General features: G+C 39.9%; 2 protein-coding genes across 5 annotated transcripts in view; one reads left to right on the top strand and one right to left on the bottom strand.

Moving 5' to 3' along the window:
* LOC116228740 (clathrin heavy chain 1) overlaps positions 1-27506 on the bottom strand; it is a 40715-nt gene that overhangs the window by 6752 nt on the left and 6457 nt on the right. For all 4 annotated transcript variants that reach the window (XM_031592856.2, XM_031592855.2, XM_031592854.2 and 1 more), the window contains exons 2-27: positions 23253-23460; positions 17464-17732; positions 17023-17184; positions 16114-16227; positions 14607-14780; positions 14114-14311; positions 13514-13714; positions 13240-13392; positions 12520-12642; positions 11639-11776; positions 11248-11412; positions 10649-10829; positions 10179-10342; positions 9057-9182; positions 8224-8366; positions 7185-7419; positions 5234-5356; positions 4720-4865; positions 4148-4331; positions 3400-3592; positions 2803-2960; positions 2546-2710; positions 2037-2144; positions 1526-1693; positions 1254-1403; positions 248-379 (exon numbers count right to left, since the gene is read on the bottom strand). In XM_031592856.2, the coding sequence (XP_031448716.1) occupies positions 248-379; positions 1254-1403; positions 1526-1693; positions 2037-2144; positions 2546-2710; positions 2803-2960; positions 3400-3592; positions 4148-4331; positions 4720-4865; positions 5234-5356; positions 7185-7419; positions 8224-8366; positions 9057-9182; positions 10179-10342; positions 10649-10829; positions 11248-11412; positions 11639-11776; positions 12520-12642; positions 13240-13392; positions 13514-13714; positions 14114-14311; positions 14607-14780; positions 16114-16227; positions 17023-17184; positions 17464-17732; positions 23253-23460 (4281 nt within the window). The remainder of the gene's footprint in view (positions 1-247; positions 380-1253; positions 1404-1525; positions 1694-2036; positions 2145-2545; positions 2711-2802; positions 2961-3399; positions 3593-4147; positions 4332-4719; positions 4866-5233; positions 5357-7184; positions 7420-8223; positions 8367-9056; positions 9183-10178; positions 10343-10648; positions 10830-11247; positions 11413-11638; positions 11777-12519; positions 12643-13239; positions 13393-13513; positions 13715-14113; positions 14312-14606; positions 14781-16113; positions 16228-17022; positions 17185-17463; positions 17733-23252; positions 23461-27506) is intronic.
* Positions 19039-25904, top strand: LOC116228742 (uncharacterized). The gene is given in 3 exon segments (XM_090120773.1): positions 19039-20625; positions 20628-21581; positions 23620-25904. Coding segments are annotated over 2 exon segments (1407 nt in total). The 5' UTR covers positions 19039-19664; the 3' UTR covers positions 21074-21581; positions 23620-25904.

The following is a 27506-nucleotide window of genomic DNA, read 5'->3' as shown; positions in this document are numbered from 1 at the left end:
TACAAAAGTTTATGCCTATTTTCAGAATCCTTCAGAACTGCCAGCATATCATTTTGTGTTGCCAGAAGTAAAATCAAACGGCCTCTTAGGGCAGTTATGCTGACTCTTCTAATGCTTCCCATATCAAACTAGGATTGGACTGCTTCTCAGTCCTTTATGCTGGAGGTAAAACCACCTGACAGATACCAGCTCTTTCTTCCCAAACAGAGGCTGGACTTCCTGTTTATCCAGTATCTCCCAAACTAACCTTCAAGAAAAAATTGACTGTCCTGGTGTGATCCAGTCGTGGAGATAATACAAGCAGAAGATCGTTGATCAGCAGAGGTTTGTAGTCTAAGTAGAACTGCAAGGCTTTGTAATACAGCTCCACATTCGCCACCTGTGTGGTTACACACTAGTTAGTACTTCAAATACAAGTAAATTTAAGTTGCTTAGTTTGGATCACTAAACTCAGTACAAAGTTTATCTAATTCTTAAAGGAGTAGAAGGAAACTTACAAGCCAGAAGCTTTACACTTGCATTCAGAATTCCTGTTCAATTTTAGAGTGCTCTTTGTGTCATCTGCTTCCAGATGGTGAAGTCACAACCTACCAGGAGTAGTCCAAACCAATACGAACTCATCTACTGTTAAGAGATCCTGGTATCGGCATCCCAGTAGACTTAGAGGTAATGTGACCACGTGTTGAACACCTAAAGACTGTAGTCTTAACCACTCAGTTATATACATATATATTTTTGCCTTGAAATCTGTAAAACCAGTAAGAATAGGAACACAATCTGGAATCTTATCTAAACTATTCATCATCCCACTATTCTCCACTACATTCATAGGACTGGCCAGCCCAGTTCTCCCACTGAAACAGCTAGAAACATTTGCAAAGGTCTCTCAAGAACTGTTACACCCTCAGACAAAGACAGTGGTCAGGTCAAAGAAACTAAGGAGGTTATACCTCCTGCCTGTAATCTATGATCCTGAACAGACCCTGAAAACATTGTCCTACCTGATGTTACTCAACAGGATGTGAGGCACAACAGAAAATGAAGGATACAAGCTTCTATTAACATGTCTTTATAAAAAATTTGTAAGTTTTAACTACAGCAAGAAAACATGGAAAAAATAGCTTAAGCAAGTCTTTCTAAATGGGGATTCATTCTGTTGTGCAATTTTGCCACAGTTCTGAAATAATCCTTCAGCACCTTAACTCAGTTAACTAGTCATACCAGACTGTCCTAACTGAAAACAGAACACTTACCTTGGCAATTATATCTTTAAACTGTCCTTCCTTCCAGGCATCAGTAGGATGATTCATCATAGTAATTATTGCATTATCATACTCCTCGTATTTGTCATAGAGGAATACAAGTTCTGCCCAGAGATGAGCCTGTTCTGCAGCTCTGAGCACCTGATATAAAAGAAGAAAAATAAAAGAAGAAAATAGTCAATCCAATTTACTGACATCTTCCTTTCTTCACTTGTATTCACTAACATCATCCTAACTTTGCTTGCAATGTAGTTGCTGAATACCTTTGGAATATTAACTCTAGACCAGAAGAGCTCCAGATGTTCCCTCATTTTCTGGGGCTTAAATTTGGAGTATAAGATGGCGAGTTCAGTAAACATTCCCATGTGAGCACGCTCTAGGCCCAAAGCAGCTTCCAGAAGGGCAATCAGTTCTTCAAAGTAGCCACGATCCTGGATGTTAAGAAAATAAGGGTTAATTGCAAATTGCAAATTTATGGCCAACTACCACTTAAAGCTTAATTCAATAAACTCTCCTTCCCAAATGAGTTTTCTAAGACACTATTCCAGTGACGCAATGGAATTGTAAAAGATGGGAAACTGAAAACTACCATCCTTACATTTACTATAAAAAAAATTGCATGCAACTATTGCGAAATGAAAAAAAGTGTATTCAATTCACTTCTTCAGTCATTAAAAATCAGTCTCACAGGTTGTCAAGTTTTAGCTGTGACTATTTTATTAGCAGATATAAGCAAGCCATATAAATTTTCTAGGGCATAAACAGTGACCTAACCTGATAATAACTAATCAGCTCTTCAAGTTCATCAGCATGGATGACTATATGCAAGCCACATATCTGTGCCAAGCGGAATTCTCTTCCATCCACACAGGCAAAACATACCTGCAATGAGAGGTAACAAATGGCGAGTTCACAGCAGAATACTGCAATGCTTATGTCAATTCCTCATATCAAAGAGCAAAGTTGATTAACAAAGCTTTACCAAATTCAAGGCTTACTCCAGTTCCAAACAGATATTACTATAATGATTGTTCTATAATTAAAGTATGCGTCATTCATTTCACACTGTTATAAAATCCAGCTCTATAATTTTGGGGAGGTGACAGCTGATAGATACAGACATGCTCTGTAGCCAGAAACGATTAGCAAGCCACAACCAGAGATCATTGTAGATGGACACAAATCAGCTGTTCTTTAATTCCCACATTACTGACAGAGCAAAGGAGCCCAGTTATGCTCCAAAGAACACATTTTATAAACAAAAAACACAAGTTTCAAATTACCTCCTTCCAAGTCCTTGTGCTGTTGGCTTTGCGGCCACTGTCCACTGCTGCCTGGTACTCTCCAAGGTGCACCAAGGTAGATGCCAAGCGAGCAAAGTTAGAAACATTGTTATAGAGTAGTTTTGCTGCTTCATACATATCCTCTTCATAACAACGATCACCAACCTGGATTAGGAGTCCAAAGTAAGCAGGGGTAACAGCAAGAATCAAGTCAGCTAAGCAGCAAGTCAGACGTGGGAACAGTGATCAAGGCATACCTGCTGTATATGGGCATTATTAGGGCCGCTAATAAATTCCTCCAGTTCTGAAAGACGATTAGTTTTTGCAAAGGCAAAAATAAGTTCTGTCTCTACATAAGACTCTCTAGCCTTCTTCCTGGCCATCTGCAAGAACTTGACTAGGTCCTCCCAGTTATCTTGAAGAAAGAAGAAATATTTAATGCCCTTTATTTAGTTATTCTGTATTGCGCCCCTTGCCCATGTTAGGAACAGTTTCTACTAGAATACTCCGTGACACTGATACTAAACCACTCACATTTTAGATAAGGTATTCCCCACTAAACAACGGGCCACTGTCACGCAGCCATCAAATTCTGCCACATACAGTTAAATCAATACACTATACTTGGCTATAATTAGGCCATAACTGTCTAAATTATCTCTACACAAAGGTCTCTCTTCAATGTAGCAATACAGACAAGCTTTTTGACAGGAATCTCACTAATCTATAGATTAGCTGATCCAATTTACTCTGAAACATAATTTGCAAATCTCAGGAATCCTTACCACTTCAGGTAGATGAAATAACCCGATTCATATCTGAGCATCCTTAAGTTTGAGGATGATTTGGCTTACCGTTTCTATTAGCTGCTTGAACAACTTCCATGTAGGCAGATGGATCATCTGCCTTTATATAGGAGTCAATGGCTTCTTTTACCAAGTCTTTCTGCAGCTGTGCTCTGGCTAGCTGGCTCCATACTGCTGGCTCATTACATCTCTCTGCAAATTCATAAGCACGGTCTAAATTCCCAATGTGCTCAATCAGCACCTGTTTGAAGTCAAAGTGGCAAGTTAAAAGAAAAATTAAAAAAAAAAAAAACAAAGCCTTAGATTGTCCTTCAAATATACAGGTTGTTTTAAGCAAGCAATGCAAAGCTAACTAACTGCCTCTAGGAAAGGTTATTTCCATCCAGTAAAGTAGAGGCAGCAAGAATAAAACTCCTGCTGCTATCATTTCTCTTCTGCCTTGAAATCAGTATGCTGTCCTGCAGATACTATTCAGTTCTCCTATCCCCTTCAAGAGTGATTCTTAGTGGCTACTTCAGAATCTTAAACTCAGCACACATGCAAGCAAGTAGCACAACACACAAACATTCTTAATTAGTTTGAACAGATATGCATCTGAAGTTATTACTTTGAATTTGTTCTGCTATTCTTCACACTTATTCCCCTTCTCCTTACAATTTGATATCATGTAGGAACCATACTGTTACATTTCAGAGATTTAAGTTACAGTTGCTCTGGGAGAGTCAATAACGATATACTTCTTCCCATTCTTTCTATTACTAGCATTCTATACCTTCATGAAGGAATCACGCCTCACCTGAACTGCTGAAGTATTAACATCAAACTTTCTGAATATAGCAAAAGCTTCCTCATACAGCTCATTACTGATGGCAATGTTCGCAATATCTGGAGCATCATAGTTATCCAGTCGATTAATGTATTCCATTACACGAGTGCGGTCAGCCTTAATGGCAGTCAGGATCAGCAGATTCTGGAGATTCCTTTGGTTAACAAAAGGCATAGGCAGTGCAAAATAACATCTACTTAAGTGACGCATATTGTACATGCAACAAAAGCTACATACAGCTACTTGCTGTTGATAGCAACAACCTTTCATCCCCAGATTGATGAGTATTGATATTTGCCTTGCAAAAGAAATGGCTTGCCAGTGTTGGTGCTGTCTCCTTTCAATAATTCATTGCAAATTGAATAGCATGAATGAGCTTTATATTTAAAACACACAGCACCTCAAATTTTCACCTGACAATTCACATTTAGGAGTATTTTGGTTGTATATCCAAGAAATCCACAAATAACCTGGATTACTTTGCAACCTAAACAGACATACTTAAATGTGCTAAGTTTTGGGGGGAAATGCTCTCCTCTTACCTGTGTTCACTGAATACAGAATTATCCAAGACAATTTTTTCCAATAACTCAATTAATTCATTCGGAAGGTCTGCAGTCATGAAAGCTTTCACAGTGACAGAAACCTCCTCTGGATCCTGTGTCTCTGATAAAGCTGTTTGGACAACCTGGATTTGAAGGTGGGAGAGTATAAGCCTTTCCAAAATGAGATTTCAGTGAGCAACAATGTAAGGTTTCAGAACTGTCATCCTCAGCAAGAAAAAGCTACTTCTGAAGTGGATATGGCTATTAAAATCGCACTTTCAAAGTGCGTAGCAAATGAACTAGAGGCACATCACTTCTTAGCAAGATACTGCTCTTTCCTATGTTTTCTGACCATGAATTTCTGAGCTAATACTTGACACTCAAACTTTTAAACTTCCACACAATTGAGATGAGGCCTCAGGGGACCTTGTGGGAGAAGCCAGTTACTTTAACGTTCCATAGTAGGTCTGAGTAATTCTTATACTGAAATAGCTTATCCTTTGCAACATACTTGGTCAATAAGCTGGCGCCGGAATGGGTTGTTTTCTTCTAGAACATTTGCCCAGAGTTCAGGGTCCTTCCTGCGTACTAGATAGCGAGCCTCACTCTTAAATAGTGAGTTCTCATTGCATACCTGAAGGAGAAGATTCAAATATTAGAATTAATATTGAAGGTAAATATCACATTACAGGGTTAACTAGCTATGAGTCAGACATTCTAAAAGACTGACTAAAACTAGTTGCTGATCAATGCTAATGCCACAAAGTTCTTACCCAACCTTTGATCTGGAAGGCTCATGGAGAAGGTCTCCAGAAGAATTCCTATAGCTTCTCTTGGTTTTGCCCGACACACAAATACTGTGACAGTGGCTTCACAGTAACTATTTACTTCTGTTTGAAGTGAAGACCTGCAGAAGCCTGAAGAACTTAAATTTTAAATCTAGAAAGGGAGTCACTTACTTGGGCAGTGTTAATAGTGAATTGAGGAATGGTGCTTGTTTTTAAAGCCAGAAATAGTTACATATTTGGTGTCATTAATTTTACTCTAGAAGTGTTCAGAGTAATGAAATGTTCAAAGTGGCTAGGTTTTCCCTGTTAAAATGCAAATAAATGTGGGATTTCCTACAGAAGTGCAACAAGTAGCTATGAATTATGACCTTATTAGTGCCACTAGTTTATATTTCCAGCTGAAAGAGTAGAAATCTGAAGGCCTATTCACTTTCTTCTACCAACAGGTCATATTTTGTTAGTACCACAATTAGCTCTTGAAAGTACTTTGCTGTAAGAAAAGAAGTAGTAGCTCACTTTTATTTTTCAATATACATTTATGAGTTGCCTAGTTACAGATGTTGAGCCCATTCCCAGGAAAGAGCAATGTTACAGGAGGAAGAGTTTTCATACATATCCAGAAAGTTAAAACTTATCCTAGCAATATCTCCTATTAAAACAATTGAGAGCCACCTTCGTATCCTGAAGTAAGAAATGAGCTGAATACAGCTAGCTACACATTTTAACTTTACAGTTACAGAGAAGGTATCACTTCAAAAATAGTTGCTTCAGACAGGGAAGTTCTCTCTTTTCAGAGAAAAACTAGATAATACCACCATTCCAACTGCCACAGTGCGAGTCCTGTCAGGAAATAACATTTACTTCCTTTTTTAAACAGGGTAAAAACAAATCAGTTCTTACCCCTACGCAGCTGACAATCTTTGCATGTACTATCATAGAAGCGCAGGTAGGAGAATGCTTTCTTTCACAGCAGTCACTAGCATTGCAGTCTGACATTAAGCTCGAACGCTCAGTATAAGACACTACGTGTCTGGAGAACCACACAAATTTCATTTGCCCCTGAACTTCTAAGGGAAGTTTGAGAAATGAATAAGTTTTAGATAGGAGAGTAATGCTATCTGAACTGGTCCTTGCAGTTCAACTGTTAACATTTATTTTTCCTTGTTCTAGCTGTGCATCAGAGCATCTCTCTGAAGGTCAAACACGACAAAGGAAAACCACATCCCCTTTCTAGTTTCAAACTGAAGTTTCAGGGAAACTCTTCTTCCTCCTGTAGTCCTATGTTAAATTAGGTTGCAACTTGTCCCTTCTGCTGATCAAGTGCTCAAGGCTCAAAAAAAAAAAAAAACCAACCTAAAGTTAACAAAGATTTAACAGTTGTCATACTTATCAGCTAAGCCCAGCAAACTTGATCTAGTTTTGAGCAGTCTGTGGATGAAAAACATGAATGGTCCCTTAAATCTGCAATTACATAATTTTAGTTGGACATAGAGCATTATAGTTCCTCGTTATGATAAATGTTACTGCCTCCATGCAGAAGATTCATGTCTACCTCAAATCCTGAGTGAGACTGCAAGACAGGATTCTGCAAATGTTAGACAAATTGCTAACTCAGCTTTCACCTCAGGCAGCAAGTACATTCTTTAACATGTTTATAAAAGCAATTTTGCTAACCTTTATGAGTTCCAGATCACACTGGCCCCTCTCATATGCAACGCAGGCCAGATGAGGGTCTCTCTTTTCACAGTATTTGCCAACTACACGACTGTCATAGTATGGATTCTCACGAAGGAACCGCTCTGGATTATTATTACTGTCAATGTAGATTTTGGCCAAGGCATTATGAGTTGCAGGTTCTTCACAGCCTTCATGAATCCTTGATTCAAGCCATGGCAACAGCAATTTAAGCCTTTGAAGAAGCAAACATTTGAGGTTTGTAAATTGGGCTAAGAAAGCCTGACAGGTACCAACTAATATTCAGCTGTACGTGAAGACAGGACAAGGGGAAATGGCCGAAAACTGGAGCATAGGAAGTTCCGCACAAATGTGTGCAAGAACTTCTTTAGGTGAGGGTGATGGAGCACTGGAACAGGCTGCCCAGGGAGGTGGTGGAGTCTCCTTCTCTGGAGATATTCAAGACCCGCCTGGATGCCTACTTGTGCGACCTGGTGTAGGGAACCTGCTTTGGCAGGGGGGTTGGACTCGATCTCTAGAGGTCCCTTCCAACCCCTACAATTCTGTGATTCTGTAATATCTGGCCATACCTGACCTTCAGTTAAATGTAAGAGAAGCCTGCAGGTTCCACTAAGTATTGTCATCTTTCTTCTCAACTTCTGTTCTATTACATGGCTCTCAACACTTAAAATCATGTTTTTCATTTTACAAGTTGCTGCAAATCGATTACACAAGACACTGTGTGCCAAAAATGACACTGTGAAGACAATTTTATCTAGATTTACTCCAAAGGCACATCTCATGGATGGCTGTACAGCAAATTTAGAGTTCAAATGCTGTATGTTCATCATGTAGTGCTGTTGAGCATTCCTATATTGCTGAAACAACCAGGAGACTTGCTAGCAAATCTAAGCTGTTTCTCTATAATAAAGACACAAAAAAACAATATTAATATTGTATCATTCAAAAAAACTGCATCCAACTATATATCAGGGTCAGAAAAGCCTGTGAATGGTGTTTACAGGTGTATCTTCATTACCGATTTCTTTTTTCCACTTCAGCCACCAGCTCATCTGTTGAGAACTGGCCTCTAACCACCATGATCAAGTTCTTAATGACATCTTCAGAACAATCCACATCAAGAAGTCCTCCAACTACTGCTGGTATGCGGCTGGGGTTCACCTAGAATAAGCCACCACTATTAAAATCAGTTATTAGTGCTATTAATAACCCATCCCCTGTCTTCCACACAAAGTTCTACTTAAAAGTTTAAACTATGCTTTAAGAGCTGTGAATTTTAAGTTGCTAATGCATTTTTATGTGAATTCTAGGAAAAACTCTGCTTGTAGGTTTGTGATAGACTCAGTAAAAAGCATCTGCATAAGTGTGAGCATGAAATATGCAGACAGATCTGCTTTAATTTTGGGTCTGTTTAGCTTGGAGAAAAGAAGGTAATGGGGAGACCTCATTGCATCCTTTCAGCACCTGAAGGGAGATTACAAGCAGGAGAGGGACAGACTTTTTACACAGTCTGATAGTTACAGGACAAAGGGGAATGGCTTTAAAGTAATTGAAGGAAGATTTAGGTTAGATGTGAGGAAGACTTTTTTATTCAGTGGATGTTGAGGTGCTGAAACAGGTTGCCCAATGAGACTGTGGATGTCCCACTTCTGGAGGCATTCAAGACCATATTGGATGGGATCCTGGGCAATCTGATCTAGTGGGTAGCAATCCTGCTGATGGTTGGAATTAGGTGATCTTTAAGGCCTCCTCCAACCTAAGCCACTCTAAGATTCCATGATTAACAAACCAAAAGGTTAAATTTCTTAGAAAGAAGGAAAGGGCAACAACTTAAAAGTGCATTTGTCTTACCTTCTGTACATAGATCTCTATATACTTCTGCAGGCTATTGCGATATAAGTAGAGCACCAGGTCATGAACAAAGTCAAATCGATCACAGACAATGATCAGAGGAAGCTGGTCTGTTAGCTTTGCCTCCTATATTTTGTGTAGAAAAAAAATGTGAGAAAGCATTCACCGTTTGTTAAAGCATTTTCAAAGTAGTATAGCATAATTGAGTTGTTTCAGAACTAGAAATGGCAAAACATTCAAATTTACGACTTCTGAGCAAACAATTAACTTCAAAAGCAAGTTAACCACTATGAAAATCATATGGTCAGTCTAGCAGTTGAGTTTTAAATTTAAGCTCTTCAACAAGTCACACATTAGGCCTACATCCCTAGCTTCAGCAGGACTATCTATTCAAATATTCATCCAGAAGACCATTAATGGGCCAAGAACTTAATGCAAAAATAAAATGGCATTAAAATCCCACTTTACCAGTCACAAAGTATGCAAAGCATCATGACAGTTGACTCCGGTTTTACTAAGCTTTGTCTAATCAATGCCTTTGCTAAAGTTTCAGCTGAATACTTCAGCATATTACTTCCTTCTGCCAACACTGATCCGTCTACTGTTAGGTGACGATAGCTTGTAACCAACTCAATCTCTGTACACCAGTTGAAGGAGGAGAGTGGTGGGATTGGGATGCTTTCAGTCCACTTCAGTCACAGCTCCAAGCTACTCAGACACTGGAGCTGTGTCTACACTAGCAAACAAGAGGCATGAAGGCTGGTATGCAACAGTCCAGCTGTTTAAACAGACGTGTTTTGGATCACGCCAATTCAACACCATGAAAACGACCGATGAACAGTATGTGGGCATAAGGGAAGGTTGATGGTTGGACTAGATAATCTTTCTGGTCTTTTCCAACCTTACTGATTCTATGGGTTAATTTTACAGGAACTGTGGTTTTTCCAGAGATAGCCAAGAAGGAGCTCCTGCATGCCTGGAAAAGGACTGGATTCCTACTCCACTTACATAGGTGACTATTTATAGCCATGTCAGTTAAAACTTGAGTTGGTTTTCTCCTCCCTTTAGAAGGCTGAAGTTCTGCTACTCTACAGAGATTGATTTGTTGGACAGAGAATTTACCTTCAGAAAGTTCTTCACCCGTTCTGGGTTATAGCAGTTACTTTCACGGCAGATTCTTTCTACTTCCTTTATCTGACCAGTTTTGCAAGCTGCCTGGATATATTTGAAGTGAACATCTGGATCCTGGCTGAAGTTTACAATGGAACCCAAGAAATAGAACAGTCCTAGAAAGAGTTACATTTTTGATCCAGTTAGAAGGACAAGTGAAGTAAGTACAGACTTATGAACTTCATTTTATAACTTAGTTCAACACTGCTAAGAGTAGTTTTCATTTAACTACAGGAAAATCAATTTTGTTTTTTTTTTCCTCCTTTCCAGATTCTTCTGAGAGAGAGCTAAAAAACTTCCTAGAACAAGAGTTATCCCAAGAATGCACTTGAATAAATGCATTCTAGGATCCAGCCAAGTGAAAGTACCTTTCCCATAAAAGCTGAGGTCCTTAATATCTGCTCTTCCTTTTAATACTGTACCTTCATAGCTTTTGAAAGATTCAAAAAGCTCCACAAGAGACTGGGTGCCAAGCTGCTCATGATACTTAGAAGCAACCTGTACACAGAGTTGTAAGTTTTGCCTAATGTTGGCTGACAGCATAGCACGCAAGCATTCTACAGAGTCTTCAACAGAGAGAGAGCCAAAGAAATTCACAAGCCACTGCGAAAAGAAAGAAGCTTTACTCAGTAAGTTATAGAGGATTCAACCAATTTTTAAAAATGTGACAGTTGGCCAGAGTTTCTACCCCAGCTACCGTAGGTAAATCTTTCACACATTAAGACCAAAGACTTGAAATGAAACAGACTGACAGCCTCATTTTTTTACAACTAAAGCAAAAAAACAGCTTAGAAGATTTGAAATGCCCACCCAGGAAACTGAGGGCAAACTTAAGCCAAGGAAAGTATAGACTGAGGTCTAACAATTAACTGGATAAACGTTGTTGAGTCAGTTACATGTGCTGCTTAGGTACCTATAAAACATCTTAAAGCTGCTGCAGGAATTTTAGCAGCTACTGCAGTGCTAAGCAGTGGTCACTTCAACTACAGAAAACCTCAGGCTTTCATTTACACAGACTCACCTCAGGATTCAAGAGATGAGTATGAACAACAGCACGTTTAATATCATAGAGATCAGTGTAGTGTTCCAAAGCTCGCTGGAGCAAGCCTGCCTTTTCACATAACTGGGCAATATGAGCACGATCATAGTGTGTAAACATCTGGTTTCCAAGGATGGCATCTGCAACCTAGGAGATTAGATTTCATATGCAGACTGTTAGAAAACCACAACAGCTCAGACTAAAAGTTGTTGAAAAGACATAGCAGTGACTCACTCATAGTCTTTCATGTTAGTAAAATATATACACATCAGTATCAGATATCAGATTGTAAGAACTTTAGATGCAGAATACCAGCATAAGCCTTTTGATTTTTCTCCTTCATTTTTTGGAGGAACTTGGTTAAGAGTCTTACCTGTGGGGCATGAATCAAATTCATTTCCAGGAGACGAGTCTGAAGGTGACCTTCTGCTGGGCGGTTATTTTTCAAAGCATCCAACAGAAAGGACGTGCATTGCTGAATAAGACTGTTCTCCATGAACACATCCACAATCTGTTGAGAATCATCAAGTTAGAAAAGGGAGTCCATATATACATTTTTATATATAAATACATATACATATTTTTATCTGTACACACTAATAGCCTGTCTAGAAAGGCAGCTCATCCCAGCACTTAATATGCTATATTTACTTTTTTATCATAAGATAATAAAGATGACAAATTTCACACTTCCTTTTTCTCTAGAACTTAAGGTGTGCACTACTTTGACCTGTTATGCCAGACTTTGCCACCAACTATTTAGTTTTAACAAAGCAAGCAAAGCCCACCCCTTCTTTTCAGATAGGATAGTTTCTGCAAGAAAAGTTAACGCTTTTTCTAAATAACTTCACTTATTTAATAAAGTAAGTTGTTGTCTGATGATTTGATCACAAGTGGCCTCTGTGAGCAAGTGCTCATTTTAGTGCTCATTTATCTTCCTATAAATCCTCTGCTACCGTAAGAGTTCCCACGCGCTCTATTAGAGTCAGCAGGAGCCTTCTAAACTGACAGTAACATTCTTTATTGCTTAGACTAAGACTGCGGCAGATTCAGGATCAAGATTACTGTAATAGAGCCAGCTTGCACAAGAACTTTAGAGAACACTTGCCTCTAATGGCAACCAAACTTGACTAGTTTAGTCCCTTTTCTAACCAAGCCAACTAAAGATCTGAACTGGCCTTACCAGTTCCCAAAATGGTACTATGCTATTACCTCTGTCTAGAAAGAGACCAGTGCTCTTGTTGTAGGCATCACCTGGTTAATGTTAGCCAGTGGCTCCTCATCCTGTACCAGCATCTGAGAGAACTGCAGGCCCTGCTCAGGACTGACTCTCATCACACTTCTCAGCAAGAAGATCCAGTCTGGGGTATAGCCAACCTAGAGATTTCAGGAAGAGTCATCCATATCTTGAAAGCTTTAAAGATTTTAAGCCTTCTAAATCTGTAGCATAAGTGCTATGAGCCACACCGAAGCTTGTAACGCCTATTCTCCATCTTCCAGGAATTCTCAGACAAAAGCATTTGTATGTTAACACAAATTCAGTATTTGCTTATTTAACAACTGAACTTACTCTAGGGCAATTTTCTTGTTGACTCAGAAAATTACTAGAAACAAATCAAGAGTCTCAAGGCATTATCATACACAGTCCTAAATTTATAAGTGCACATCACACAAACTACTTAAATTCTGTCAAAAAAAATCTCTTCCTTAACAATTTAGGAAGAGTCATTTTTTATAATAAGCTTGAGCCAGTTCATAATTTGATAGTATACAGAATTCTGGAGGTTCTGATTTTAACTTTCATAGACCATACCATTAGACCTTAGTCACATACTATGAATTCTGCTATTTCTTAATCTTTGCTACTTATCCTGTTTTTGAGTAAGAGAAATCAAACTTCCCATGGAAGATAACTTGAGAATGTACACATTAAACATAAGATAGAATCCAGCAGCTTTTGATAAACAACTTTACCTTTTTAGCATACAGTACTATTTTCTGGAATTGACCAGTTTCAGCAAAGCACTGAATCACTTTGTTTGGCACATTAGCACGAAGATAGACACTGAGCGCAAGGGTTGGGTCAGCTGTCTTCACCAAGTCTCCCAGCTCCTCCGAACACTCCAGCTGAAGACAAGTGATATTTTGTCAAGCACAACTATCCATATATGTAGTATGAACAAAAGAGTAGTTCACACTCAACTGTTACAAGGCAGCTGAACTAAGTTAGCATCAAGATCAGGCCTACCTTGTCTTCCTTCAGCCATTTCTCCAGAAGTTGCTTGCGGCCTTGCTGTAGAACAGGGCGACAGAGCTCCAGAGACTCAAACTTGTTCAGCTGTCCCTGGTCAAGTAATATTCCAAAGTACTGGAGCAGTGGAGAGGCATGCCCTGGCTGAGCTGGTACACTCTGGAACTTCCTGATTGTATCACTGGTACGTAGAATTCCCTGTAGAGGCACACGATACGGAGAAGTAACATTTAATTTGTTAAAGCTGAGTAGTGTTAGAGAAAACAACCACCACCACCACCACAGCAGGTGTTAAGTTCATCTACACACTGAAGAATTTACTCTTAATCTTTCAGGGTGGAGATTTTAGATCAAACCTAAACCAAAGACCTTCTAGAAAGAAGTCAGTGCCCACAGCAAGTCTGTGTTAGAAAAGTATGGCAGATGCTCCTTGATGGTATACAGGAGAATATATTAGACAGAACAATGAAGTAAACTAGAGACAGCTTAGGTTAGTATTGAAGCATTTTAGCTCTTGAATGTCAAGTGCTGAAGTGCAAGTCAACTAAGCTAAGGCAATCTAGATGGATTCTAACCTCTACCCTTAGAATAACTCACCTTTGGTGCAGATGCAGCTACTTTAGCAGCATCCGCATAGCTTCCTTGAGCAAACAGTGTGTTAAACTTTCTGGCAAATAATTCCTCTGCACCAGCAAGATTACTACGTATAGCCATACGCAGACCCAAGTCAGGATTCTGGAGAACATTTGTAGCATAGTTCACAATGTTGTCTTCCTCAACACATACAGAAAGCACCTGGAAAGGATAAAAGGTGTACCTAAGACCTACTGTCCTTTCCAATACTACTGTATATAACACAGCAATTGAGTATCTATTCAGCCTGCCAGCAAAGCAGCAGATTATCCAAAAAGAAAACAAGTCAGTTTCTCCTTTCAAGCAGTCTGTGCTAGGAGAGGTTAAAAAAATGGATAAAAATCAAGTAGTTACTTGATCCCTGCAATGATGTTTGTTGTATCAAGTCACTCATTAGGTTTAATTACATTCCATCTCAGCCTTAGAAGACTTAAAAACAGACTACTGGACTAGTTACCTGTCCTTTTTTGTTGACACCAATAATGCCTGAGGTAGGTTCATAAGAAGCTGTGACAAAAATAGTGTCGGCACTAATACGGTTCATGTAGATGCAAACTCCAGACTCCAAGTCATACATGTGAATATATCCATACTTTGTGATCAGGTAGATAACACCGTGCTTAATTCCAATCTGTCAAAAGATAATCTTTTACTAGTATAGACTAACACAGCAACAGTTAAGACAACTGCCTTTACCCTCGTCACAAGACAGTAGTGCAGTGACATGCCGTTGCACTAACGCTAGGAACAAATACAGCTTCAGGCTTCTCCATTACAAACTCAAAGCAATGAATGGCTCTGCTAGCCATTCAGAGCCACACCTCCACTGAACACATGCAGAAGGAAAAGTAAGATTCATCTGCAACAAAGACCATACTATTGTAATGAATGAGGATGAGGGATATAACTTGGGCATAATCAGTATTCAGGTCAGATATGCCAGTACAAGTTTCTTTTCAGAAGTCTTGTGTGATAATCCCACTCTTTTCCAGCAAGAACCAATCAAAACACCAGCAGAACCTGAACCAGGCTCAGCTGCTGAGGACTACTGTTTAGCTGTCAAGTCTCAAAGCCAAGGAGGCTTTCAAGCCAACACTGTATTTAGACAGAAGTACTTCTACTTTGGACCAAGTCTTCAGAGACCATGAAACCTGTCATGCACAGTTTGCATTGTTTACCTCAGTTCATTAAGGCTTATCTTGGTTTATTCACAAAGCTGGTATATTAGATTGGACAGCAGTTGCAAGATGGTTTGTTTTTCATATGCTAAGTGAAGTTTGGTCTGTTAAAGTAACCAGTCATGTTCTTTTCCTAAAAAAAAATTTCCTGTTAATATCCTAAAGTATCTTTTTCTCTGTTGCTACTATAGGAGGTAGACTAATATAAGGCTCTCCACTCTGTCTTATGACATTAACTGTAGATGAAATGCCAAGCACTGTAACACTCATATCTAAAACCCTAACAATTAGTAGACAATTCAATAGCCTGAAAAAAGCAGAATTATCCTGCTATCAACAAGCGTTATCAAATTAGACAAGAACTTAGAGTACAGCTGTTCTGACAGACTGCTTTCAATGCTTGGTATCTAGTTACTTTCAAACTCCCGTTATTAAGACAAAGCAAAAGCTCGTCAAACTTTCTAGCTATTCAAAAAGTTCTCACCGATGTCAGAGACATTCTACCAGAAGGCAAATGATTTTTTTTTTGTGTGTTTTTTTGGTTGTATTAAAAAGAAAAGACAAAACTTCACCTATTCAGATAAATACAGCCTACATATTTATGTGAGAGTTACTGTTTTAATATCTAGTATGCTTCCCATAAATCCATTAACACCATTTCCAAAGTTAGGAAGAATAACAGCAGAGCAATTGTAGAAAGCGTGTTTGTGTTTTTTATTTTTAATGACAGATGCCTGCTATTTGCCAGGCTATTACGCTGATTTGCTTTTTTGGTCAAACATTTACCTGCATTGCCACAGGAAAGTCTGTCTGTGCCTCAGGTGGGAAAAACACATCAACAGCTTTCTTAACAAATGGCTGATTTCCAGTAGCTGGTTGACCCACTTCAATTATGTGAAGCTAAGAAGAAAAAGAGTACATGTCACAAGATCACTGGCAAATCCAGTCACATGAAAGAAGTTTCAATCTTCACATAAGCTGATTAAGTCATCTGTCACACTTGGCCACTAAGTATCTGTCCAATCCTGAAGAAATACACTGGGGAACTGTGCTCCAGATTTTTATGAGAGGAAAAAGAATAATTTAACCAGAACTTAATAATGCAAATACCAGGAAAAGCTAAATAATGTTTTCTATGAAAGCATACTGTATATTTCTATTTCAAGGCACTCAACTTGTTCCAGATGTTTTGAGTGAGACTTGTCAATTTATCAACAATTTGTAAAATATAAGAATAGAAAGAATAAAAAAGTTGTGATGTGACCTCCGCCCTTTACAGACTGCTAACAAACGTTGTAGGATATTGAACTGTGGTTGAGTCTCACTATCAATTACATGCAAACCTACCCACGCTGCTAAGGCTTACCTAGTCTCTTCTATACTAAATTTTAGACAAAAGGCTGCTTGATTACTTCATTTCATTACATAAAAACGTTCATGTATGTGAGCATAACTCGATGCTTTGATCTCAGTTCTCATTATATCTACATTGGTTCTTTTGCTTAAGTTTCACTAAAGCAACTTAGATTTTTAGCAGTTTCTATTCTATTAAAATAAAGCATTTACATACCAATTGAATATACTGCATATATGGTTCACAAGCTGTTCTTCAGTCAGCTGAACAATGCGATTGCTGAAGTTCTACTAGTAATGAGCTGTGCTATACCAGAACAAGAAAACAGATGCAAACTTTACCTTGCCTCCTGCAGGACTCCTCACAGCAAAACAAAAGAGGGTGGAAGGTTTGGCATTTCCCTCTATTTTGAATTCCGCAAAAGCTGCTGCATGGCCCTCTATAGGTTGGGAGACTTTTCTATCAACAGAGTAGAGCTGCATTGCACCAACCACGCGATTTTGCTAGGGGAAAAAGGAAAAAAAAGACAGCTTTTAGAGATAAAATTTCAAATATTTATAGAACAAGACCTTAGGGACACTTAACTAAGAAGAGACAACTGCCTCTCATCCCCTCCACCAATGTTTTAATCATGTTAAAGGTCAGGTTATTCTTCCAAAATAGGAATTTTTGAAGCTTTGATCTAAAGAATATAAAGTTAAGAAATAACAGCTATAAGCAAAGGAAAACAGAACAAAGCTCTCCTGACCATTTTCATAGCATGATAATTCCAAGTAACTTACCTGTGCTGAAATTCCTATCAGCAACAGCCATTTTTGATGTTCATCAGTTCTGTAATTGATGATTTGGCAGCCTGCAAGACTAGCATGCCTGTCAAACATCTTTTGGGGCTGAGATTCTCCCTCCATGCTCCAATGGTAGACTGCTGTCTCTGTCACCAAGGCAACTGTATTCACAGATATCCATTTCCAAAAGATCACCTCCTCCGCCATAGCGTGGGCTTTCATTTTACTTTTCATTTCAATGTTAAAAATCTGAAGTGTTTTTCCAGCTGGTATGACAAAACCCAAGAAACATCATTGATCAATTACTGTAATAGCCATCCTGTAGTTTGCCTACTTACAATTCTGCTTAACCTGCTATTCTAGTTAGTGATCTTACAGGCAGAGTTACTGCCATGTCACACCCAAGTGTCCTTTGATACTTGACTCGTACCAAAACGGAAACCCATCCCAACCCTTAACTTTCTCCAGCCACAAAGCAAAAAGTGTCTTTATGGACACTTACATGACATTCCAACCAACAACTGACAAGCAAAAACATTCTGACTAACTACAAGGTGTAGTTATAAACTATCTAAGCACACTGTTTGAGTAAATTCTGGCTTACGTAGCAGCACTGGGATATCAAATTATAGTCATCTAATTGATATAATTCAGTATAATAGAAAGAATGGCTCTAGTTTGCGTCAATTTAGTAGCTTTTGTAGATCACCCAGACTGAAGCCAACAGCAACAGACTTGCGACAGCTCTTGAAATAGCCAGACCATGGCTTCCATTTCTTTTTTTTGCTGGAACCAAACAGGCTCTGCACTTATCTGGGAAATGGATGGGCTCTGTTGGAGAGGGCATTAAAAAGGTTAGAAAGTTTATAAAAAGGCTTGGAGCTTTAGTTCTATAAAAGATTATTGTTTCACAATTTGGGCAACCACACTGAAGCTTTAAGCTTGACTTCAGCGTTCCTCTGAATCACCAGAAGAAACAAGGGTAGAATTACAACTAAAATAACTGAGCCAACTCTGAATCACCAGAAGAAGCAGGGGATAGACTTACAACTTATATAACTGACACAACTCCTTTTCAAAGAATAAGGAATTCTGTGTCTTGCAGGAAGTCAAAGTGTTATTTTACTTAGCTGCAAATGAGAGAATTTAGCTCTAGGAAATACCATTTGCTGTTCACAAGACACCCGGCTCAGACTGCTAGAGTATTGGTTTGCATTTCCTTTACTTGCATATTTCTGAAATGTCCTTTCTGGGTAAAGAACTGGCTGGATGGTCAGGTGCAGAGTGGTGGTGAACAGAGTCACATTCAGCTGGTGGTCAGTCATAATTAGGGTTCCCCAAGGGTCAGTACTGGGGTCTGTCCCAATCAAAATCTTTACTGATGTCTTGGATGAGGACACTGAGCATACCCTGAGTAAGTTCACAGATGACACCAAGTTGGGAGGAAGTGTCAATTTGCCTAGGAGTCAGAAGGCCCTACAGAGGGATGTAGACAGGCTGGATAGCTGGGCCAATGGGATGAACTCCAACAAGACCAAATGCTGGGTGCTGCACTTCGGCCACAACAACCCCAGGCAATGCTACAGGCTTGGGGCAGAGTGGCTGGAAGATTGTTTCTAGAGGAAACAGACCAGGTGGTATCAGCTGACACTCAGCTGAAGATGAGCTAGCCATGTTCCCAGCTGCCGAAGAAGGCCAGTGGCATCCTGGCTTGTATCAGAAATAGCATTGCCAGCAAGAGCAAGGAAGTTACCAACCCTCTGTACTTAGCACTGGTGAGGTGATACCTCAAGTATTGCATTCAGTTGTCATGTTTTTTTCCTCCTTTCCTTCCTTCCCATTCTGTGGTATCAGGGGGGGTGGGGGGGGGGGGCAGAGGCCTACTGCCCCCTGTCACAGGCACAGATTGATCTAGTTAACTCTGTTAACTAAATTTTGGTGGAGAATGGGGGCATAGCTGCTTTTTAGCTTTTAGAAAAAAATCTCTCTCTCTGGTCTTAGAGAGCTTCGTTAGGGAGCATTATCAGTTCAGGTTTTTGTGCTGGAAAACTTGACCTTGAAAGACCAGGCATACTGCCAGTATTCTGGGATATATGTAAACTTTGAGCATTGCTTAGTCTGGGTAGTGCCTTTTTTTTTTCTCCCCCTTCTCTCTTGTTAGCTTCAATTCATTAATCCCTTTTTAGCAGATACCAGCAATGAACCCACTCTTTATCATGGGGGCGCTGTGTAAGGGATTAAAAGCTATGGTGTTACTCGCTACCTACTGGCCAATCATCAATGTCATCATTACTTGTTGTGGAATTGTGTTCATATGTAACCACATAAGGGCACTGATGGAAGCACCTGTATGGTACCTATATGCAATGTGGTATGATTTAAATTTTTACATTTGCATCCCAGGTGGAATGGCTAATTTTACAAACAACTACATCCCAAATGGAATAACTAATTTTACAAACCACACAATGTTCAGACCAGTTTCCAGGCTTTCCTCTCAGTTTATCAGACGTTTTTCAAATACTATGCTCACGTTTGTGGGCGTAGCCCTGTTCATATCAATCTCACTGAATGTATTCCAATACAGGCATGGTAAGCGGAAGGAATCTCCTCCAAAACCAGACAATGCTGACTGGCAGGGAATATGGAGAGGTTTAGGAAAAATCTTAGAAGCATGGGGACCCACAATGTCATGGGATTTCACTCTTGAACACCTGTGGGATCCAGAGAAACTAAGCCAATATTTGAGTCAAGCACAGTGCAGCTTACATAAATCTAAGGAGGTACAACTTATTTGGGGTTTGGCTTGTGCTTACCGCGCCCTACATAACACTATTCTGGAGAGAGAGAGTTTCCGAACTGAGGTTCAAGCCAAAGGGGAGAATCTCCAAGTCAAATCTGATCAATTACAGGAGACACCAGTAAAAATATCAGTTGCCCCTATGGAAGGCAAGAAATGGAAACGAGTGGCTTCACGTCTAGAACGGAAAAAAGAAGCAGTGGAGGAGGAAGTGGAGAAAGATCCAGGTGAGGGGCCCTCCTCAGAACCACCATCATCGAGAAAGGCAAAAGGAAAAACTAAGAGACATGCAGAAGAGAGTGATGAAGAGGAAGTCTCTATTACTACTCGTCGACCTCTGAAGATGACTGAAATCCAAGGCTCAAGGAGTTTACACTGCGCCCACATGAAACTCTCGTTTCCTGGTTAGTTAGCTGTTGGGACGGCGGAGCCAGTAGCTTGTCTCTAGATGGTAATGAAGCTCACCAACTAGGAGCCATTGCCAGAGATCCAGCTATTGACAGAGGAATTAGTCGATGTTTGGATGCGGCTGCCTCCCTCTGGGAACGAGTGTTAATAGCCGTGAAGGAAAGTTACACCTTCAAAGTTGGCTTAAAGCCTGTGATGAAAAGGTGGGATACAGTTGAAAAGGGTATTCAGTATTTTAGGGAAACAGCTGTGGTGGAAATGTTGTATGACCCTAACTTTGTTCCTAACCACCCATGCCAAGACAATGACCCTGAGAGAGTGAGGACAATGCCTGATATATGGCAGAAACACACAACACCAGCACCAGACAGATACGCTGGTGGCATACAGATACACTAATGGCAACGTTTGACAGATACCAGGACCAACAGAGAAGACCCTTAGTTTTTGAATTGATTTTTACGCCCCAAAGCTACAAACAACAGCTATCCCCAGCTCACGCTTCCATTCCCACCATCTCACAAATAATGGACCAACTGAATGAAATGCAAGAGTAAGTGTCTTTACTGATTAATCATGACAAACCTGTAGTAGTATCAGAAACGCTTGATGAAGATCAGGATAATCAAAAGAGTCTAATGAAGGAGCTAATCAAATTAATGCGACTCCAACTAACTAAAGATGATGAACCCTCCTTCTCATGTGCACCATCAAAAAATCTCAGCTGTTAGAGGCAAACGCTTTCCAGTAAGGAATCCTACATCACAAATTGCCTTATGGCGTTACTGACGTAACCATGGAGAAGACATGAGGAAGTGGCATGACCAAGCTACTCCTGTACTACAAGCACGGGTGAGAGAATTACCAAGCAGATCAACCACCAGTGCAGTAGCTCCGGTTACCACAGGTAATGAATAGAGGGGCCCTGCCCTCAGTCAGGGGGGGAAGGGATAATAGAGTTTATTGGACTGTGCCAGGCCATCGAATCCACACATCAGAACCACTGAAATATAAGGCATTGGTGGATACCGGTGCACAGTGCACTCTGATGCCCTCGAGTTATGAAGGAACAGAATCAATCCATATTTCTGGAGTGACTGGGGGCTCTCAAGAATTGCCTCCAACACAGTCAAGTCTAACACTGGCAAGAAAAAAGTGATATTCTTACAATCTGATGATAATCTGTTCAGTTAGCATGAGTGAGTTTTAAAAAACAGGTGATCTTGTTTCCTTAAGAGCTAGGTGAAGTTCTGCCAGTACAGAAAAGGCACTTTCCCTGCCAATAAGGGTTGTTAAAAAGGATCTGAGGTTAAGGATAGTGAAATCAAATCCGAAAAAGATCTGTTCATTGTTGACTTAAACCACATCCCAAGTAATTCAGTCCTTTGCAAGATGTTAAAACATCTCAACTGAACCACAATTACAGCTAAAGTCAAATGTTAACACATCAGTTCTCACCTAATATCAGTGTAAGTCTGATATTATAGACAGCAAGTTACAGTTTGTGTCAGTTTGAGGAATGTTTTTCTTAGACCCCTAAGGAAATTCATCACAACTCTTCACACTGAATATCACATTTAGGAAGAAATGAATAGCACACAGGACACGCTAACAGAAGTCTCTCATAGAAGTATCACAACACATGGTTTTGTCTATCAACTGTACTTCCATTATATATATATATATATATATATAAATAAAATGGAATATGTGAATATATATATATAATGGAATATATATATATTTTCACACACAGAACACTCTTCCACTTGGTACAGTCAATAGTCAAAACAGACAAATAGTTAGCAAGATGCCAATGGAGAACACTTCCGCTATAATACCAGTTGAGGATTAAGATCCTCTATATGGCTACAAAGTGAACTGTCAAATGGCTATCTCAAAGTTCAGTACTTTTTATGAGATTAGACCAGTCTGTGGTACTAAACATGAAATAACAAAGTACACTCACCATCTGTTTACACAAGATACAAGAAGAAAAGTACATAGCCAGTAACAAATAGTTATTGAAATTAAGTACTAGAAATTACTCATCTAAGAAAAGAAATATAGTAAAAAATACTTGGGGGGGGCTCAGAGCACTACCTAAAGACAAAATAAACACCACGTATGAGGTCTTTCATCTGTAGGTTCTCAAGGTTATCAAACTAAACAAGTCCATGCATTCAGACTTTTATGCTAACTCATATAGTTACTGGCCAGCCATATAACAACTTGTTGGTATCTAGTAAGCACTTACAGCAAAGGTAAGTAGAGAGCAGAGGGCACGAGCGGTTTTAGTCTTCCCCCCACTCATCCCTACAAGTGTCCATTGTTCTCTGAACATTCACTTATACTCAGCGAAAGCAGTAGGCAGTAGTGCCAAGCATCTCTCACCTAGTGGTAGGCAAACCATCCAAAGATTACTGAAATATTCACAACCAAAATATAGCAGGCAAGATATTATTTTACTATACTTTCTTCGTATAAATCTTACACAGCTCTTACGCTTCAGAGCATACATGAGCAGTAATAAAGCTAAATAGTAGGTTTCATATTACAAGAATAAAGGGTTACTCACCTTTTAGTGCAATTACTTTAGAGGCAGGATTCATGATGGCACTTTCAGCAGAAATTGGACGTCTGATAGGTGATGTTGGATCACTCATGTCAATTATTACTACTTGTGCCTGCTCGCCCACTTTCTCCCTGATGCAAATGTACTTGTCAGATTCCATTGTTAGGGTGCTGAATCCAATGTTTGCTGGGTTAATGCCCAAATTTTGGAGCTAGAAAGAGGGAACAGTCCTTTATTATTCTTATCATGAAGATTTCTCTCTCTAACTTAAGTTCCTATACGTAAGATCTCTTCCTGCTATCTCATCTGATCCCTTGTTTCCGTTGCTCGCATCATACATAGAGACAGACTTATTTCCTTCTCCCTCTAGATGGAATCAATATTGCAGAATTCCCATAACATTTAAGGGAGCATCAGTAATTCAATTACAAGTCTAACACAGACTGTTACATTGATCTGAATATACACCAGAACTGGTAAGTACTAAGTTAGTACCACTTATCTTCACAGGTTTTACCTCAGCTTATCTGCTCAAATAGATACTGTAACAAGCATACCAAGGTAAGGTTGTAATGCTAAGTTCCTTCCCAAGGAATGGCCTGAAGACACCAGGAATACCCAACTGCAACATCTACAGCATTTATAGTACTATTAGAGAAGCAGTCTTAATCCTTTAACATCCCTCCCAGCCGTCAACTCCACATCACCTCTTTAGGAAAAGGAACACAGAGAGCAATAGATAGATGAAAAACATACTTCATTCCAGGGCCTGTCCTTCACTGCAAAGACCACACCACGTCCACCTTAGCAAAGCTAGACCACCACGTTCTATCTTCATAGTACTGCCAGGACTAAAAATCTGGACGTAAGCCAACTCTTATTTTCATCTGAAGACAAAGTTCATGATTAGCAATGCCTTCTTTATATCCATCTTTAAAAGCCAGAGCAGTTATCCTCAGGGTACCCTAAGCCCTGACAGGAAAGACTTGAATGGGGAGCAGAATAAAAATGCCCTGACTCAGGTGGAAACTGTTAGAGACCTGCTGCTCCACCTGGGCTGCAACAAGTCCATGAGGCCAGATGGAATCCACCTGAGGGTGCTGAAGGAGATGGCAGAGGTGACAGCAAAGCCACCAACCCTGGAAGTGTTCAAGAAACGTTTAGATGTTGTACTGAGGGGCATGGTTTAGTAGGAAATATTGGCAGTAGGTGGACAGTTGGACAGGATAATCTCAGGGGTCTTTTCCAACATTGGTGATTCTGTGATTAGCAGGTCCAGGCATCCCCAATTCGGATTAGAATATCTCAGACATCTTTCATCCTTTCCTTTGAGACTAGCACCAACTACTTCCCTTGAAGCACACAATAACCTTGAATGCATTGAAATTGCAGTCATAGCTTATGTTTATATAGCATTTATGCTACCTTTTTTTAACCAGCTAACAGCTACCATGGCTTGTTAAAATATACCTTCCATTACATCAACCAAAATGTGAATGCTACCATAGTGATATTTGCTGATTTAGGTTTCAGATAAGCCTCTAGACATAGTCAATATAAAGCTGTCATGAAACAATAAGAACTCCTATGTCACAGTCGCACCAAATTCAACTGTTTTTGTTTGGGTTTTTGTGTGTGTTTTGTTTGCTGTTGGGTGTTTTTTTTTGTTTGTTTGGGGTTTTTTTGTTTGTTTAATTCGCAACTACTTCCTGCTATCCAGCCTCTTCCTTCTTCTCCCATAGCACCAAAGAAACCAGCACTAAAACCTCCAGGTTATTTCACAGCTTTAGTATAAACGCTGTGTGACTGCACAAATACAGTTCAGCACCATTTTCAATGGCCTAATTTTATAAGTGGACTTGTTCATCTCGCTCCTCTGAACTTAACTCTTTCTATTGCAAGCGAAGAAAGATGTGTTAAAATAACCACTTATTCCATCTTTCTTTGCCCAAGAAGTCACCTCACTTAAATTAACAGCACAAGCAGAGATTTCAATGCCGGCTCCTCCTCACCACTTCTGGTCAATTCAAACATCACTTGAGTTCAGGCACATGACAAAGTAGCTATTCTTAAATCAACTTCAAGTCATTCTGTATCACTAAGCAGATGCCTAGATTTCTCACTTTCATCTTTCTTCATTAACTTTGTCTCCCTCCATTTCCAGTGTCTGATTAGCCAGAAGAGGCAACAGTGAAGGTGGATCACTGTTTCAACTGGTCTGTAATATCTCAGATTTAGCGGTGCCTCACGCAGCAACTTGGTATGGTTGTAAGCTACATTTCATGCAACAGTGACAAGCCCAAGGACCTGCTTCATGCCCCAGAGCACAGATTTTTCAAGCAAAGCAACAGCAGCTTCAGTTTTACTGAAGCTTCTTAAGAGATTAACTCCATCCTACAGTCCAAACTCCGCTCTGCACCATCATGGCAGCAGCTATTCCCTGCTGAACAAACAGCCTGGCCCAGCCCCAGGCACACACCCATCACTCAGCAACAGCCAAACACCGGGGTACAATTGGCACTGTCTAGGCCACAGGGAGGATGCAGTGTAGTGCTAACTCAACTTATGGCAAATAACTTTGCATTTTGATAGATTGGCTAAATACAGACCTGGGAAAAGTGAGAAATATGCACAAAAAAAATTATTGCTTTCTGTTTTGATACAGGAATTTGGAAACCGTTTCAAGAGGACTGCTCCAAAAGTAATGCCTATTTTACTATATTGGCTCACAACATCAGAGGCAGATGTTGATGCCATGGCAGTAGAGTTTGAACCTTCCTGCCAATATTCCATTACACTTCATTGCTGGGTGACAGATGGCAGCAGAAGGGCAATCTCACAAAATGGTGCCTGATGTGGAATTGCATATGAAGCAAAGGTGTGGAATTTAAGTCCTCTATGGAGGAAAAAAAAACCACCTACTGAAGCATTAATCAATGCTTCCTGAACATTTATCGAGACCAAACAGTTTACGTGAGTGCAGTGTGGGAGTGGGTGGCGCATTTCAGCAGTGACAACAGCAACAGTGGTTCAAACCTACAGGTGCAGACTTTTACAAGCATAGCATGCAGGCTCTTCATCACTGGCAAAGATGCATTATGCTGTGATTTTGTTAAAAACAGATGTTCTGTAGTTCCAAATTTGCTCTCCCAAACACTGTTACTATGCTCACTGTATCTCTGGTAGTTTTCATGGACTTCAGGAGCAACCTAGTGTCACAAGCTGTTCAGTATGTTCTGATCTGGCTGATTGTTTCAGGGTACATTTGAATCTGAGATAGGATGTCTCAGGAGCAGAGGCAAGCAAACTATGCTCTCAGAGCAGCACAGAGGGTTTTAGTCAACATATACACGCAGGCATTCATTTTTAGATAATCCCCGCAAGCAGGAAACAGAACCTCCCTAAGCAAGTGTACTATTACTTTCTGACCCTTGAGAGACTGCAAACCACCAAAAGGAGACAGAAGGACCATGCTGGCAGTGGATGCTATAGGCAGCGCCAGCAGGGCATCCCCTGCTCCAAAGGGCACTTTGTCTTTCATCCCCACTGCAGCCACTCTCCTGCTTTGATTCTCTCCAGGGTCTGCAAGGTTTGTTCCATTGCATGCTGTACCCATGCAGCCAATGCATAATAAGGAGCTCAAGTGGAACACCTGTTTGCAAAACAAGACTTTGCAAAAACAAGATAAACTACCAAGGTCGGCTCTCTCTACAAAACAAGACACTTGCAGCTACAGCCACAAACATCAGTTCCCTTAAAACAGTCAGAATACTTCGTTCCATCCCAGGATCATTCTTCAGTCAGGGGCCTTGAGGTCCCCAACACACTAACCATGGCTTGTTGCAGCGTATGTAAAGCTGCTCACTAACCCATAAATTGGGTATGTAACTGAGATGCTTAGAAATGCAGCACTGCATTGGAGCCACACCCAAGAAAAACCTCAGGAACAGTTTTCAACTTACTAAAGAAAAGCTACTCAGCTTAGTAGTTGCTAATTTTGACATACATAAGTTTCAGTAATGCAATACAAGCTAAATGTATGCATATGTAAGATATTTGGAGGAGGAACAAACACGTCAGCACAGTAATCAAGACCCATTCAGCTGTCTCCTCAGCTTATAGGTACATACTTCTATAGAAGCTAGTAAACAGAAGTAGGTGCCATTCATGCCAAAAGGTTATCAAATTTTAGACACTGAAGTATCAGAAGCAACTTGTAACTAGAGCTTCAAGAACTGTACAGAGAGCATGTAGCTA

The sequence above is a fragment of the Phasianus colchicus genome, chromosome 18 (genome assembly GCF_987193195.1).
Source record: "Phasianus colchicus chromosome 18, bPhaCol1.hap1.1, whole genome shotgun sequence".
Lineage (NCBI taxonomy): Eukaryota > Metazoa > Chordata > Aves > Galliformes > Phasianidae > Phasianus > Phasianus colchicus.
This window is presented reverse-complemented; position numbering and strand designations above follow the sequence as displayed.